The following is a 13,925-nucleotide window of genomic DNA, read 5'->3' on the forward strand; positions in this document are numbered from 1 at the left end:
TTCAATTAATTTAAAAATAAATCTAATTTCAGAAGTTGAAATTTTTCTGCCGTAAAAACATGTCTTGGTACAGAGATGTGAAATGTGAATTTTGTTTCTGATGTTTGTTAAGGTAAAATTATTGTACTGCAATAAAAACAAGATGTTAAGATTCCATCAAAACTCAATGCATTGACATCTTAGCAGTGCAATCAGCATAAAAACTAATAAACTGAACAACAAATTTAATAGAAAAACTTGTTAGCTCCTAGCAAATCTGCACATTAAGGGCTAATTTAGAGATCTTCTCCAGATTAGAGTTGAAATACCAAGACTTGAATTAGATCAAATATCTAATTTTAATAGAGTCCTGCAGCTGGCTGAGTGATAGCCGTCACATTGTCTTGCAGGTTATGCAGTTGTTTTTAATTAATTCAGCTCCTGACTAGCCATAAATCATCCCATCGTCAAATCCTCACCCTTTTAACATTCCAAACTCGGTTTTGCATTTAATGTAGCTCCCACATAAACCGAGCTTTGAGATGGATCACAATTGCTACTACTAACGACGTTGGCAGAGAGCATCTATGCTAAATAGTTTTACACTCAACTTTTCCAGAGCTGTTGGCATCCTGAAAACACTTGTGTTTTTTAGATAGAAGCAGATTCCCAGCTGGGAATTCAGGTCTGTTAAAATAAATGGTTTATTACGACTTGAACCCAAAGAAAGGCAGACATGCTGGTGAGTTCAGAGGTCTTTGATAGTGGGACAGTAGAGTTGGACTTTTCATCAATTTCTCTGAAATAGGAAATTATTTTCCAAGCAAGGCAGTCGTTGGCATTTTTTTTTAGCAGATCAAAATTTAGTTGTAACTTAATCAATTTGTTTACATCAAAAAGTTGTCACATTTAAGGTTCACGACTGTGCATGGCTATGAAGATGAAGAAACTGTAGTCATCAGTGAGCCCTTTCCTACATATCTACACTAAGCTTCGGTCTTTTAAGCACTTTGCCAGCGCAGACTCTCTCTCCTCCTAGAGCTGAGAATAATCCTCCAGATAAGTTCCTGGGTCAAAGCTGATGGGAAACTTAAACCTGCATATTTCAACCCTGCACCACTGAAGCCTCCCACTCAGTATTCCACTGTTTATTTTTCTACAGTCATACTCAGCTGAGACCTGACCTCTGCTCATTAGCTGCACATCACTGAGAACTGCAGGGAGTCTATGAAGTCGTTTGCCGCTGGTCTCAGATTGTATCTCCTTTATTTGAACTTGTTTGCTGGACTGGACTACGATTTGTTTCCTTCCTCACGCCATCTAAACAAAGGTTTTAAAAACTGTTTTAAACTCTGTTTTCACCATGCATTTCTGAATGCCTTTGGAGTAGAGCTGAAGAAAAACAAAAGGCCAAATGGGATATTATTTAAGGATTCTTTGTAACAGTGGACTTCCTCTGTGCACTTGCTCTGGCACTTTCACAAAACACTTACTAGTTATCGGATATATTTTCATTCCTGATTTAAAATAACAAAACATCATCTATGTTCATGGGTTGAAAGCTCCATATGTGATTTTTCTGACTTAATATTAAATTAATGCAATCTTCAGAAAGATGTCATGATTCTCTGACTACAGAGAAGCATCTCTTAGCAAGTCCATTTTCTATGATATTGTAGTTGTATTTTCTGTCTTGGAACATGAACGGTTCAATATATTCCACCATTTTAAATCCTTAAGACTGGATTTAGCAATTGTTTACCCTCTCCGACTCCATGGTGATGACTAAAATCTAAATCAACTTGTCATTTAATCCATGCATTTAAAACTTTTTATAGGTATTAGCTCATTTTATTAACTACAATGTGGTGGGTGTAATAAATGTGGAGGGTGCTGTAAATCCAGCTTTATAAGTTTAAATGGATGCATCAAACTGAGCTGTCATCCTGATCTCAGATGCTGACATTCTTAGTGGTGCCATCCAAGGCCGTCTGCAAAGAGTTTCCTCTGTGTTTCATGGAAACAGTTTGAAAATGTTCCCCGATATTTTTGTTGCATGCTGATTGTGCCAAAATCAAAGGAAGGCACTTAATAAGGACAATAATGCTCTTTTAGTGGGACCCATACATACACGTGCTCGTATTTATCCATTGGAAAAAATGGTGCAATGCTTTTTTCAATGGCCCTTCTTCTCATGAGCCTGTAATTATATGACCAGAAATGTTTATCCTAAGGAAAAAAAACCCTGAAGGTCTCTTTGGTGACAACAGTTTACAGTAACCAGTATTTGCCTTTAACTGCATCATGAGTCTTATTTTCCCATGAATGTCTATCCATTGCTCTCGGGCATTCTGGACAAACAAAATAAATGTCTTTAAGAAAGAATAACGTCCCCATTACAATTCACTTGATTTATAAGACAGTATTAACAAAAAAAAGCCCACTTATCTTGTTAATGTAGATGGATGGAATGTTATGGGAGAGCGTGACATCAGGCAGAAGCTCTTGTTTGGAGCAGGGATGTGGTTTCACAGCGTATACGTCTCCTCTCCAAGTCTGAAAAACATTACCACATTAATGGCAGCTTGGGTTTGGGGATGGCACTTCCTCAAACCCTAAAAATCCTGTGTACCCTGGTAACCACGGTTAGAAATGCTCATGCAGTTACTTTGGGTCAGGCTTCGTGTTAGATGGCCATTTTTGCCATTTTGATAAAATCTTAATCGCTTCCACAAAATGATCAGATTTAACTCAACGGCAACAATCCCCCCTCTGTTTTTCCGTCTCTCCATTGAGGTCGGTCTGTCCCGAACTGAACCAAAGAAGCATAAGAGACACCAATGAGTGCGGTAGTAATCATGATATTAATAGCAATGAAAATATGAGCACTGTTGGATCTATAATAGTGAGATGATTTCCAGATTCTGCGAGACTTTAAAAATTGGCCACAGGAACAATAACACTCCCGCTTGCTTCCATATGAGTCACTCTTTGATGTCCAGTGATGGACGGTTTGAACATTTCTCCTTTTCTTTTGTTGCTCCTGCAATATGTTGGATCATAACCAGTAAGAAAAAAAAAAAAATCCACTAAAGAGTCTGCTTCTGTAACTGTTTGAAGAGAAAGATCATCCAAATGCAACAACCTGTAATAGTTCTCAGTCATTCTTTCCATGGCGATCTTTCTCAGGCAATCACAGGGTCTTTACAGAAAAAGGCCTGCAAACCAGAAATCCGAGCCACATGCCACCTTACTCGCTTTTATCCTATTATATAATTAAGAGGATTTGTTAGCTACAATAAAACACTTTTAGAGAAGCGAGAGACCTCAGATTTTTGCAGATGTTTTCAGCAGTTGGAACTGCAAAAATGGAGTGGAATAATCTGCTAATGCATAGGAAAATCCGCCGCTCAAAACTCTCATTACGCACGGGGAGCTTTATCCAGTATCCTACACTTTGCTGCAGCCTAAACAGAACACTCAGGTTTCCAATGAATACCAATGGATACATTAAGCAACATTCACCGTTCCCTGCGTGATCTGGTCGAACTCCTCTCCAGAGTATTTCAGGTTGTAAAAATGCATCTCGCATGGAAAATTTCCCACTGTGAAATGCCTCGGAGCTGGGGCCCCTGCTGAAAAACCTCAGACCTGCTTCTTTAAACATTCTTTGATGTCTATGTGACAAAACGGCTACACAGTAGCACGCTGCAGATGTCTTAAAACCTTTAGATACTGCAATGGAATGATCTAATCTTAGATTTAGTCGCAATTTATAGCAACAGTTTAATATTTATTGTCTTACAAGCCATATTCTTTTGGGCTTTTTGTTCATTGTGTTAACGTTGGTTTGACTTGAACTCAAAACTGTACAATATACAAAAGTTTTATCCTTTTATTGTTTGCTTTTGCTTTCACGGTGCTGAATTTAACCATATTTCCCTATCTTTACACGCGTTTTTCTAAGAAATGAATGAGTTTGATCTGCGGATCTGACAGTAGTTGTTAGACTTTGACCTCATCAAAGTCTGGCTGTGGTCTGCTTTTCCCATAAGGTGGTGTCAAATGTCTTTCCTTTACAGTACCACTGAACTCAGTTATTCCATGTCTGCTACATTCCCTGTGATTTTTACTTTAAACAACGTCTGCGTTAAAAATGTACCTGATCTGTTTCAGATATGTGATACATTTATGAAAACCGAGTGCGATGTAATATTTCGATTTGTTAGGCTTGTGCCTGTGATGTAGCTGGGAAGGTAAAACATTGAAAGTAAAGTTCTGATTTGGTTGTAGTTAGTTCTGTTCATGTAATTCCCTTCACCATGGGGGGCTGGGTTTTGACACAACTATCAATGCTAGATTCTAATGATATCATTTTTCTCTTTCCTAAAATTTTACACAACCTTTTTCAAATATGTATGTGATGTGTCTTTAATACTAAACTAAATACGGCAAGAAATGTTAGGGCATAATGACAGAAATAGAATGAAAACATCTGAACATCCAAGGATTATAATCTTATTGTTAGGTTTTTAAGTCGCATCTATTTACAAATTAAACATGATAACTTCTTGTGAAGCCACTGTGTGAGTGAGATTTTTTTAACCCTCTCGTGGTCTTAAGAGACGGGGTTGGGCGCTTTTACAAAGTTTTCTTTATGTAGTTTCGGGAATTGACGGTCTGACTGGACAAACTCCCTCCTGCTTCCCCGCTACCTGACAGTGACATCTCCCCCTCAGTGTCGCGTTGAGACCGCAGGAGGGTTAAAAACTGCTGGTGGAGCCAACTTTATATTGTCTGAGGTGGTAAAAAAGAAAGCTGTGGGAATTTTAATTTTGCAAATGAGCTGTAAGCATAATGAGTTGGTTATACATCAAAAGACTTGAAACATGAAACCCTCAGAACTTCGACAGTCTAACCTAAGGGGAACAAAGAACGAAGAAATCTTATGCTTGAAAAGCATTTGGTCTCCATGCCCTAAATTTACTCTGAAGTTGTCTCATGTTCATTGTAACATTAGGTCAGTTAAACCTTAGAGGAGACATTCATGAGAGCACCCTGACCTCACACAACGCTGTGAAGCTCAGTCAGAGACTGACTCTTGACCATAAGAGTTTTCATGTGCAAACATGTGAAATAGTCCGAAGAGAATGTCCAGCACTCAGGACTGCTTGTTGAGGACCTCAGACATCTGCAGCGGGCGGGCTTGGTGGTCTGTGGTAGCAAAATTCCTCTGATTTCATTTATTGATCTAAGAGCCTGCATGAGACTAAATGTTATTTTCTCAGACATTCCAATGTCTCGTCACAACACTGGCTGGAAGTTCAGGTACTTTACAAAAAATGAACTAAATATACAAACAAATGTACAATTACCACTGAACAGACATAACATAATAGTTACAGATAGGCAATGTGAATAAGACTGATCATATCTTTGTTATGGCAGCTGTTAGTATTAGAATATACTGTATTACACAACTAATTAACTTTTAACCGTCAATGTTTATGTGAAATAAAGCAGGAAAGACAGAAAAGATTAAGAATTTTAGTAAGGCTGATCAAGGCTAAATTGTGATAGCTCAGGTCTAAAGATTTTAAGAAAAACGGTAGGTCTGATGGGGTGTTCCTGGTCAATATGCATGAAAAGCAGTGAACCGGTGACAGGGTCATGGGCAGCTAAGGGTCATTGATTCATGTGGTTGTCTCATGAGAGGTTGTCCCATGACTCCTTAATTTGGCATGTACCATCTCCCAGTGGCTTCCACTAAGGCAAAACAAAAAGTTTGGTTTGAGGAGCAAAACAATCAGCTCGAAGTTTTGAGTTTACTTCCAAATTGTCTCTCAAATTGTCTCTTTGCCAGGCAATCATGTCCGACTCTAAGGAACATGTTTTCATTTGTAAAGAGAGTCCATGAACGATCAGGGCTGTTTAGGCAGCAAAAGATGACTTCCATACTGTCATAATGTAATGCCTGATCTGTGTACATTCAGTCATTTCATTTAGAACCATTTACATCTGTTGCCAAAACACTTTTTAAGAATAGACGGAAATATTTTGTAGACATTCATGCTAACCAGAGAAAAATTACTTACCACCGATGATCATATAATTTTGTTCTCATCTGTCTATATTTATTTGAGGAATAATAAAGACAGAAATCTTAGTTTTATAATAATATTCTTGACTAATGTGGGGAAAAAAATGGTAAAAACTCTCTCTTATGTGCTGATAGACATGCCTGTCTAATACACATATCTTCCTAAGGTTCTTTATAGGATTTTTCAAAGAAGTTCATTTTGTTTAGATAAGTAGAAACTACTGGCTACACTAAGTGTCTTCTGGGTGTGACTGTGGAAGAGTTCTTCAATATGAGACTTTTGCTGGCCAGAGTAAATAAACAAAGTCACTTCCTTAGAAAAAGAGGTTTAAAATCTTCTGAGTCGACCCAGGTGTTTAGTGTGGGTGATTGAATTTAATAGTTGCTCATATTCCCTCAGAGAGTTGGTTATAGTTCAGACATTGTGCTCAGTGAAAGAAAGAACGAGAGAAGTTGTGTATTGTTTACAAACTCTAAGGAGCACCTGAAGGGTTTTTACAGGGAACAGTCACACTTTTCTAACGTATGAATTCTCTGTGTTTCCAGGTTATTAGTGGGTGCGCCGTATGAAATGACTGGGTCTTACCAAACAGGGGATGTATATAAATGCGCGCTGAACAAGAGAACCAATGGCAACAGCTGCTCAAAACTCAATTTAGGTAAAGTATAGCAGCTCATCACCAAAGTTTCACATGATAGACTACATATCTTAATTGCAAAGAAATGAAATCATTCTGAACGGTCTCTTTAAAACCAAGATATACTGTACAAGTACCTGCTAGAATTGAGCCTACCGTTATTTAGCAAAACCCACTATTTTCTAACTTTGAACTGGAGTAAAATTAAGTTGGGTTTAGTGCCTTCCCCAAATCCAAGTTTGGACTTGAGAGGAAAGTAACACCATAAGTAACCACCAGCTCTTGTTCTTAGGTCATATTTATCCACTAAAGCACACTTAATACATTTTCATTTACCTTGCAAATAATAAAAATTGCATTACATAACTTTTATTAAAAAATTAATATTTTTCACATATTTGAAACTGTCATTATGACGTGACAGTATGGTGTGAGATAGATAATCGGTGCAAAAATTGAGCTCCTCTGCTTCCTCCCAGTGATCCCAGTGCTAATTAGAAACAACCAATGAGAGCCAGGAGAAGGGTCCTAGCCCTCTCCTTTTCTCCTGGTAATGGTAAGTTGTTTCTGTGCCATTAGCACATTCAGCAGCGTGATTATGAGCATGATTGACAGCACTAACACCTTCCTCCTGGCTTTGATTGGCTGGTTTTGACTGGGAGTGGTGTATTTCTGCAGATGGCAATAGTAGCTCGGGGAGGAGGTCTTTTCACAGATTATCTGTCTTATATTATAATGTCTGGACATAATGGTAGTTTTAACAAAATATGTAAAAAAAAAACCCAAACACTTTCAGTCACCTGTTTTTGAATGGAATATACAGAAATGAATTTTGTTGTGCTTCTGTACAATAACAATTAAAGCATTCTGATTTTTATAATACTAGTATCACAATTTGACAGTCCAAGACCAAAATGAATGTATTTATCAATGGTACATGTGATGCTAGTCATAGTAAACTCTGTGAAACAGGAGTCTGGGTCCCATACCAGTCATTCCACCTTTTAATGGTTCATGTACACTTCCATGTGTGTATTTTACCACACTGCAGTCTTTACTGCATGCCCTACTCATACGAGTTGCACATGTGATGTTGGTTGGATAATCACTTGCAGTTTGGTGGCATAAACATTGAGATCTGAAGATGTGGACACTGCTTTGCCTGGCCAGACAGCAATAACAAACCGCAGTCCCACATGGTGGAGCCTCTGTTTGTTCTCTGTAGGACTGTGCATGCATGGATCTGTGCATCTGAGATCCTCTCAGTGAAATTCCTTTTCCTTCAAGGAAAGATATCTCTGACCAACGTATCAGAACGAAAGGACAAGATGAGGCTGGGAATGACGCTCGTGTCTAACCCTAAAGACAGCAGCTTTGTGGTGAGTGGGTCTGTAAACGTAGCCATGCTTCCTTGAAACATATTTATTGAGATGGCAGTTGACAAAAAGAAAAAAAGGCCAAGCCCACAAGATTGTCTTTTGATTATACGGTTACACTGCTGAGTTTCTTCTTACAGAATACACTTAGTTGTTGCTTGTATAAACACTTTCTTTTACATTTCAGGCTTGCGGGCCGTTATGGTCGTATGAGTGTGGCAGCTCCTACTACAGCACTGGACTATGCTCCAAAGTTAATGCAAGCTTCAAGTTTTCCAGGACAATTATCCCTGCCTTTCAGAGTAAGCTTTAGAATATATTTTGTGCTTGACAAAGATCCACTGGTGGCTCTAAATCACAGCAGGGGGATTATATTTGCACACATGAACATATGTTTCTTTTTTTATGTTCAGGGTGTGAAACCTTTATGGACATAGTGATTGTTCTTGATGGCTCCAACTCCATCTATCCCTGGTACGAAGTGCAGGATTTCCTCATTAACATTCTCCAGAAGTTCCACGTTGGACCAGGTCAAATACAGGTGGGCATAATCACGAAACAACATTAGAGTGCAGATACTATACAAGAGGAAACCCAGAGTGAATTAAATCAAATGTCCGTTTTTAAATCCTGCAGTGTTGCAAAAAAGTATTTACCAGATTTAAACAGTTTTTGATTTTTTTTAGATGATCAAACAAATTTCAAGATCTGAGCTGAGTTTATGAAAATGCAGCATTCAAATGAAGGTTACAATTATTAAGGGATGAAAAGCTATCCAAACCAACCTGGCCCTTGAGAGCGGGTAATTGTCTTCTAGACCTCAGAACCGATTTTGCCACTTTTGCGGCATCAGGTTTAGATGGTCGTTACAGCTGGCGCTGTGTCCTTTACGTCATCGAGGAGCAGTTCTTAAAGGAACCCCTTTCGTTGTACATTGTGCAGTTTAGGATTTAAAGGTCTAATATGGCAAATTGACGACTTGTTCATAGCTTCACAATTGGAATTAAGTGCAGAAGTATGCCACTCTAAGATCTGTTTTCTAGTTTTATGAGTAGTTCAGATGTGAATTTGCTGGTGTGTTTGCTCATAAGCACATTGCCAAACATTTTCCTTTAAGCTTTTCTACAAGAAACCAGAATTCATGGTTTCATCAATTGCAGCAAGTTGCCTCTGTCCTGATGCAGTAAAGCAGCTGTAGACACTACCACACCAACACCACGTTTGACCGAAGGAGTCATGTTTATTGTTCTGAAGGACTGTGTTTGGTTTTACACCAGATTTAATGTACGCCTTGCAAATGTTCCTCAGTTGTCTCGACGTTCCACAGAATATTTTCCCAAAAGTCTTGATTCTTTTTGGGAAAATGTGAGACGGATGTTTGTGTTTCTTGTTGCTCAGCAGTGTGTTTAATTTTGGAGCTGTCACACTGATGACTTTTTGTGACCTGTAAGATTATAATCTTATGTGACATCTTGGATCAGTCTTTAATCCACTCTTGATGTGCTCTGTGTTTTTGGATTTTTCATGTTTTTTTCCATGTGTGGCTAGAGTTCATCACTGTGGTTTGTTGGTGTCCAAATGGCTTTGCAGCTCTTCTTAGGTTGGTAGATGTTCAGCATTTCTAATCTATTTTTAGATATTTTCTGGTGAATCAGGTATGGGTTTTTGAAATCTTTTAGCCTAATTCCCTGATTGCAGTAAGCTGTTAGATGTTCAATAATTAGCTAGTGACTTGAATTGAGTTTTTTGAAAAACGTAGTAAATCAATTAAATCATGAAGGATGAGGTATTAACTTTTCTGGTTTGGATATAATTTTTTTCCTCAATAAATGTTTTAATTTTAAACACTGATAATTTTTTTTATTATGAAAACAACAATTTATCTTAGTCTGATTTTAACATTTTTGAGGCTAATCGCATGTTAGTTTGAAGAAAAGCAAAAACTGAAGAAATCTGTCAGGGAACAAATACTTTTTCAAACGCTAGATTTTAATGAGTTTTCTTTTTTTTTAAGTTTTAGTTCTTCTTATGGAGAAACTCAGATCAATCTTATTTTGAGCTATGTCAACCAGACTGAGCCTTCCTCCATATTTTACTCAATGCTTATTTTATGCAGGTTGGAGTTGTCCAGTATGGTGAGAAGGTGGTTCATGAATTTAAACTCAGTGACTACAAATCAGTGGAGGAGGTGGTAAAAAGGGCACGCAGCATCGATCAGCGCGGCGGAGAGGAGACCAACACAGCTCTTGGCATCAGCACAGCGCGGTACAGCACCTGTCCGCACATCAATCTCTTTAGCTAGCTCTTTTTGTGCATTTTATGTGACTGAAACCAAACATTTACCTTCTCGCAGCTCACAAGCCTTCAAGCAAGGAGGTCGACGTGGCGCTAAGAAGGTAATGATTGTTATCACTGACGGAGAGTCACACGACAGCCCAGATCTCCAGCAAGCCATCGAAGACAGCGAGAAGGATGGCATCACCCGCTATGCCATTGCTGTGAGTCTGCTACGTCGATTATTTGCATGGTTTATTTGGCATGTACCATTTTCTTGGCTAAGATCACTCGTAATACCATTCAAAACCCTCTCCAAATCCCAAGCAATAATCGTATGGAAATATAGTTGAAAAGTGTAAATGATCCTTCCCAGACCACATTGCTCAGTGGTTTGTGCCAGTGCTGGTGGGGCTACTATTTTTTTACTGCAGCTTAGCATTCTGTCACCGTCTGAGCAAAAAACAATAAAGTCAGTTGGATGAATATTTGCTGAAAACAGTGACATTAATTGGCACTTGTATAGGTTACCCATTTATATATTATAAACTCTGTGTGGTTAACAGTGTACCTCAACAAAAAGTGTTTCTTCTGGAGTTAGAGCTTATGATTGACTCTACCTTCGGCTTATCCATGTGTACTTTAACTACGTCTAAATATTTATTTGTATTTTGTGTTTTTTCTTTTTTTTTATATACATTTCTATACTTTATAAGTATAGAAATGTAATGGAAATTTGTTTAACCCTCCCGTGGTCTTAGCCGAACGCTCAGAAGGAGCGCGGCAAATGTCATGGTGGGATAGCTGGGAGGGGATCAGGGGATATTTCCGTTAGACTGTCAATTCCCAAAACTACACATAAAAAAATAAAAAATCGTAAACGTGCACAAGGGGTCAGTGCAACCCTGCCGGGCCGCACACAGAGTGAAAAGGTCGTGTGGCCTAAATGACCTCATCTCATAAGACCACAGGAGGGTTAATAAGTAAAGAGTGTTGTGTCTTTTCTATTCTCTCGTTGAGGTAAGATGTAAATCATTTTAGATCCCGTTAAACTCTTTAGGTCAAAGCCCTTTTTATCAATGTCTGTAAAAAGAAAAGAAGTCAGAAACCTTGAAATAGCCTCAACTGTGACAGCTTGTCAAATCTTACCTTCGCAGGTACTTGGCTACTACAACCGCAGAGGAATAAATCCAGAGACCTTCCTTAATGAAATCAAGTACATCGCCAGCGACCCCGATGACAAGCACTTCTTTAATGTGACAGACGAGTCAGCTCTGAAAGATATTGTTGATGCTCTTGGGGAGCGGATCTTCAGCCTTGAAGGTCGGTAAAAGATTCATTTTAAATGTCAACTTTGAGTTTAAGTTTGCTTCAGGTAATGGGCAAGAAAAAAAACTAATAAGCAAATAACTTTAAAGAAAAATCAAGTATTAGTGTTTTTTTAACTTGTGCACAGTGTTAACTGTGTTTAAATATGCAGCTGTCAACAGACGTTTACATTTAATTAGACTGAAAGCTTTCTGATTTAGAGTATTTAGGATGACCAAAGTCACTTCTTCTATTTGCTAAATGTCAGAGAAAAAAAAAGATTTTCGTGCTTGTGTTAAATTCTGAGTAGGACGCTGAACAATGTGCTGCTCTTAGAATGCAATCTTTGCTTTAAAGTGAAGTTTTCTGTGGCAGCAGTGCTTTAGGACATTTCTTGTTTACATAGTCTTGTTTCCACAGGAACCAGTAAGAATGGGACGGCGTTTGGCCTCCAGATGTCTCAGGCAGGTTTTTCTGCACACAACGTGGAGGTGAGTCTGACGGATGCTCCCCCGCTGTCTGATGCCATCTGTCACTGTAAAACAATACACATTGTCTCGATTTCTGCCGCAAGTGATAAATGGGTCATTTATCACTTTCATCTCATGGCCCCATATGTTAAAGTTCACACTGATTCAAGAGGAACACACACACAGACAGACAGACTTTTTCCACTTCAACTATCTGTGATGAGAAATAAGATGCTTTGTATCCCCAAGGGAAACATACTGGTAAAGGATTATTACTGGATTGAGACAGTTTTACCATAGAATGACTCGCTCGTCTTGAAGTTTCCTAGAAGTTTTTGCTTGTATTTAAGCATCTCAGAGTGAAGGGCTGCAGGTGTGCTGGCTTTTAGTGCAGGACAGCTGGAAGAAGAAGAAGAAAGATACGTTTCCTCTGCTGTATTGCTTCTTCATTCCGATTTTCATTCTTCTCCTTCTGGCCCTAGACTTAAATCCTAATGCAGCTACTTTACGTTTATTTCCCACTGGATTTTGTCGAGGGGAAAATACGTATATCCAACTCAGAATACAAAACCTATAGGAGAATTTGCAGCTGGGTGGCAAGAATGGCTGGAAATTGTGTCCATAAGGCCAGATTCCAGAGATTCTCGACAACACCAGCCTGAGTGTTGAAAGTAGGATAACGTTTTGGAAAGAATGTTTAAAAGACAAAAACAGTCCTCGGGCCCCATATGGTTTTACTGAGTGTAATTAGTGTCAACTTTGAATGAGGCTTATGTCATATAGTTTGCAGATGTTTCATGCATCTCCATACAGCCAGCCTTCTCTCACTGCAGTTTCCTCTTAACTAATGCTGAAAAATAATAAGAAGGCTCCAGCTTTGACACAAACGTGTTCCTTTTTGTCAGATTGTATTTACGTTAGATTGTCTTTAAAGGACACACTCTTTGTCTGTTGAGTGAGTTTGAAGCACTTACTGTATTATAGGTATGTAAGTGCTTAAATACCAACAACCAGATGAACTTCTTACCAAAATGGGTCATATGTCCATACATGTAACTATGGCAGAAATAGGTCACTCATTTATGAGGCTGAACAAAATGGAGAAACCATTTTGGCCGAAGCCGACAACCACACTGGCACAACGTTGCTGTTAAAGAGTGACGTCGTGCGAGTGTGGTGAGCACGCAGTTCCATCTTCCAGGAGGAAATCACAAGTCCTCCCGCACACATGCTGGAAAGTGTGTTGTCAACAATATGGTGTGCAACGAAGAAGAAAAAAAAACTGATATCATTATGCACGGGAACCCTGTAATTATTGTGTCAGACATACAAAGTACATTGAGCCATGGAACATAGAAAATCCTTTACCCAATTCTCCTGCTGTTTACAGCTAAATGCTGCAAACGCTGCTTTCTTTTCCTTCTTGAACGTTTAAGATAGCGAATGAACAGATAAAGACCACTGTGGTTTGGATCACTGCCAGGTTGTGGAGCACATTTTGTGGCTGTAAAATGAGTTAATCAGTCTGTGTGTGATCATAAAGAATCCAAGATTATAAACAAAAACATCATGACATGAGACATTGGTGAGGTTAGGGGTCTGCTAAAATATTTTTAAAAAATTAAATCTAAATATAGACAGTTATGTGTCAATTTCTGTTCAACTAATTTTGCTAATTTTCTTTTGCATTGAGTAAAAGAAAATGAGCAGAGACGATGATTCCTGCTCTTCTTTCCTGATTAATTTCAAACATTAGTTCATCAAAGTACAAAAATTATTC

The 13,925-nt window shown here is 38.5% G+C and overlaps 1 protein-coding gene across 4 annotated transcripts in view; it reads left to right on the forward strand.

Moving 5' to 3' along the window:
- Nucleotides 1–13,925, forward strand: part of itga11a (integrin, alpha 11a) — a 55,700-nt gene that overhangs the window by 13,191 nt on the left and 28,584 nt on the right. For 3 of the 4 annotated variants that reach the window (XM_028015876.1, XM_028015877.1, XM_028015878.1), the window contains exons 3-10: nt 6,626–6,738; nt 8,005–8,096; nt 8,281–8,395; nt 8,507–8,634; nt 10,210–10,358; nt 10,447–10,591; nt 11,525–11,690; nt 12,096–12,166. In XM_028015876.1, the coding sequence (XP_027871677.1) occupies nt 6,626–6,738; nt 8,005–8,096; nt 8,281–8,395; nt 8,507–8,634; nt 10,210–10,358; nt 10,447–10,591; nt 11,525–11,690; nt 12,096–12,166 (979 nt within the window). Of the gene's footprint in view, nt 1–6,625; nt 6,739–8,004; nt 8,097–8,280; nt 8,396–8,506; nt 8,635–10,209; nt 10,359–10,446; nt 10,592–11,524; nt 11,691–12,095; nt 12,167–13,925 lie in introns of those variants that run through there. The other variant, XM_028015879.1, reaches the window with a different exon arrangement.

This window comes from Xiphophorus couchianus, chromosome 4 (assembly GCF_001444195.1).
Source record: "Xiphophorus couchianus chromosome 4, X_couchianus-1.0, whole genome shotgun sequence".
Classification (NCBI taxonomy): domain Eukaryota; kingdom Metazoa; phylum Chordata; class Actinopteri; order Cyprinodontiformes; family Poeciliidae; genus Xiphophorus; species Xiphophorus couchianus.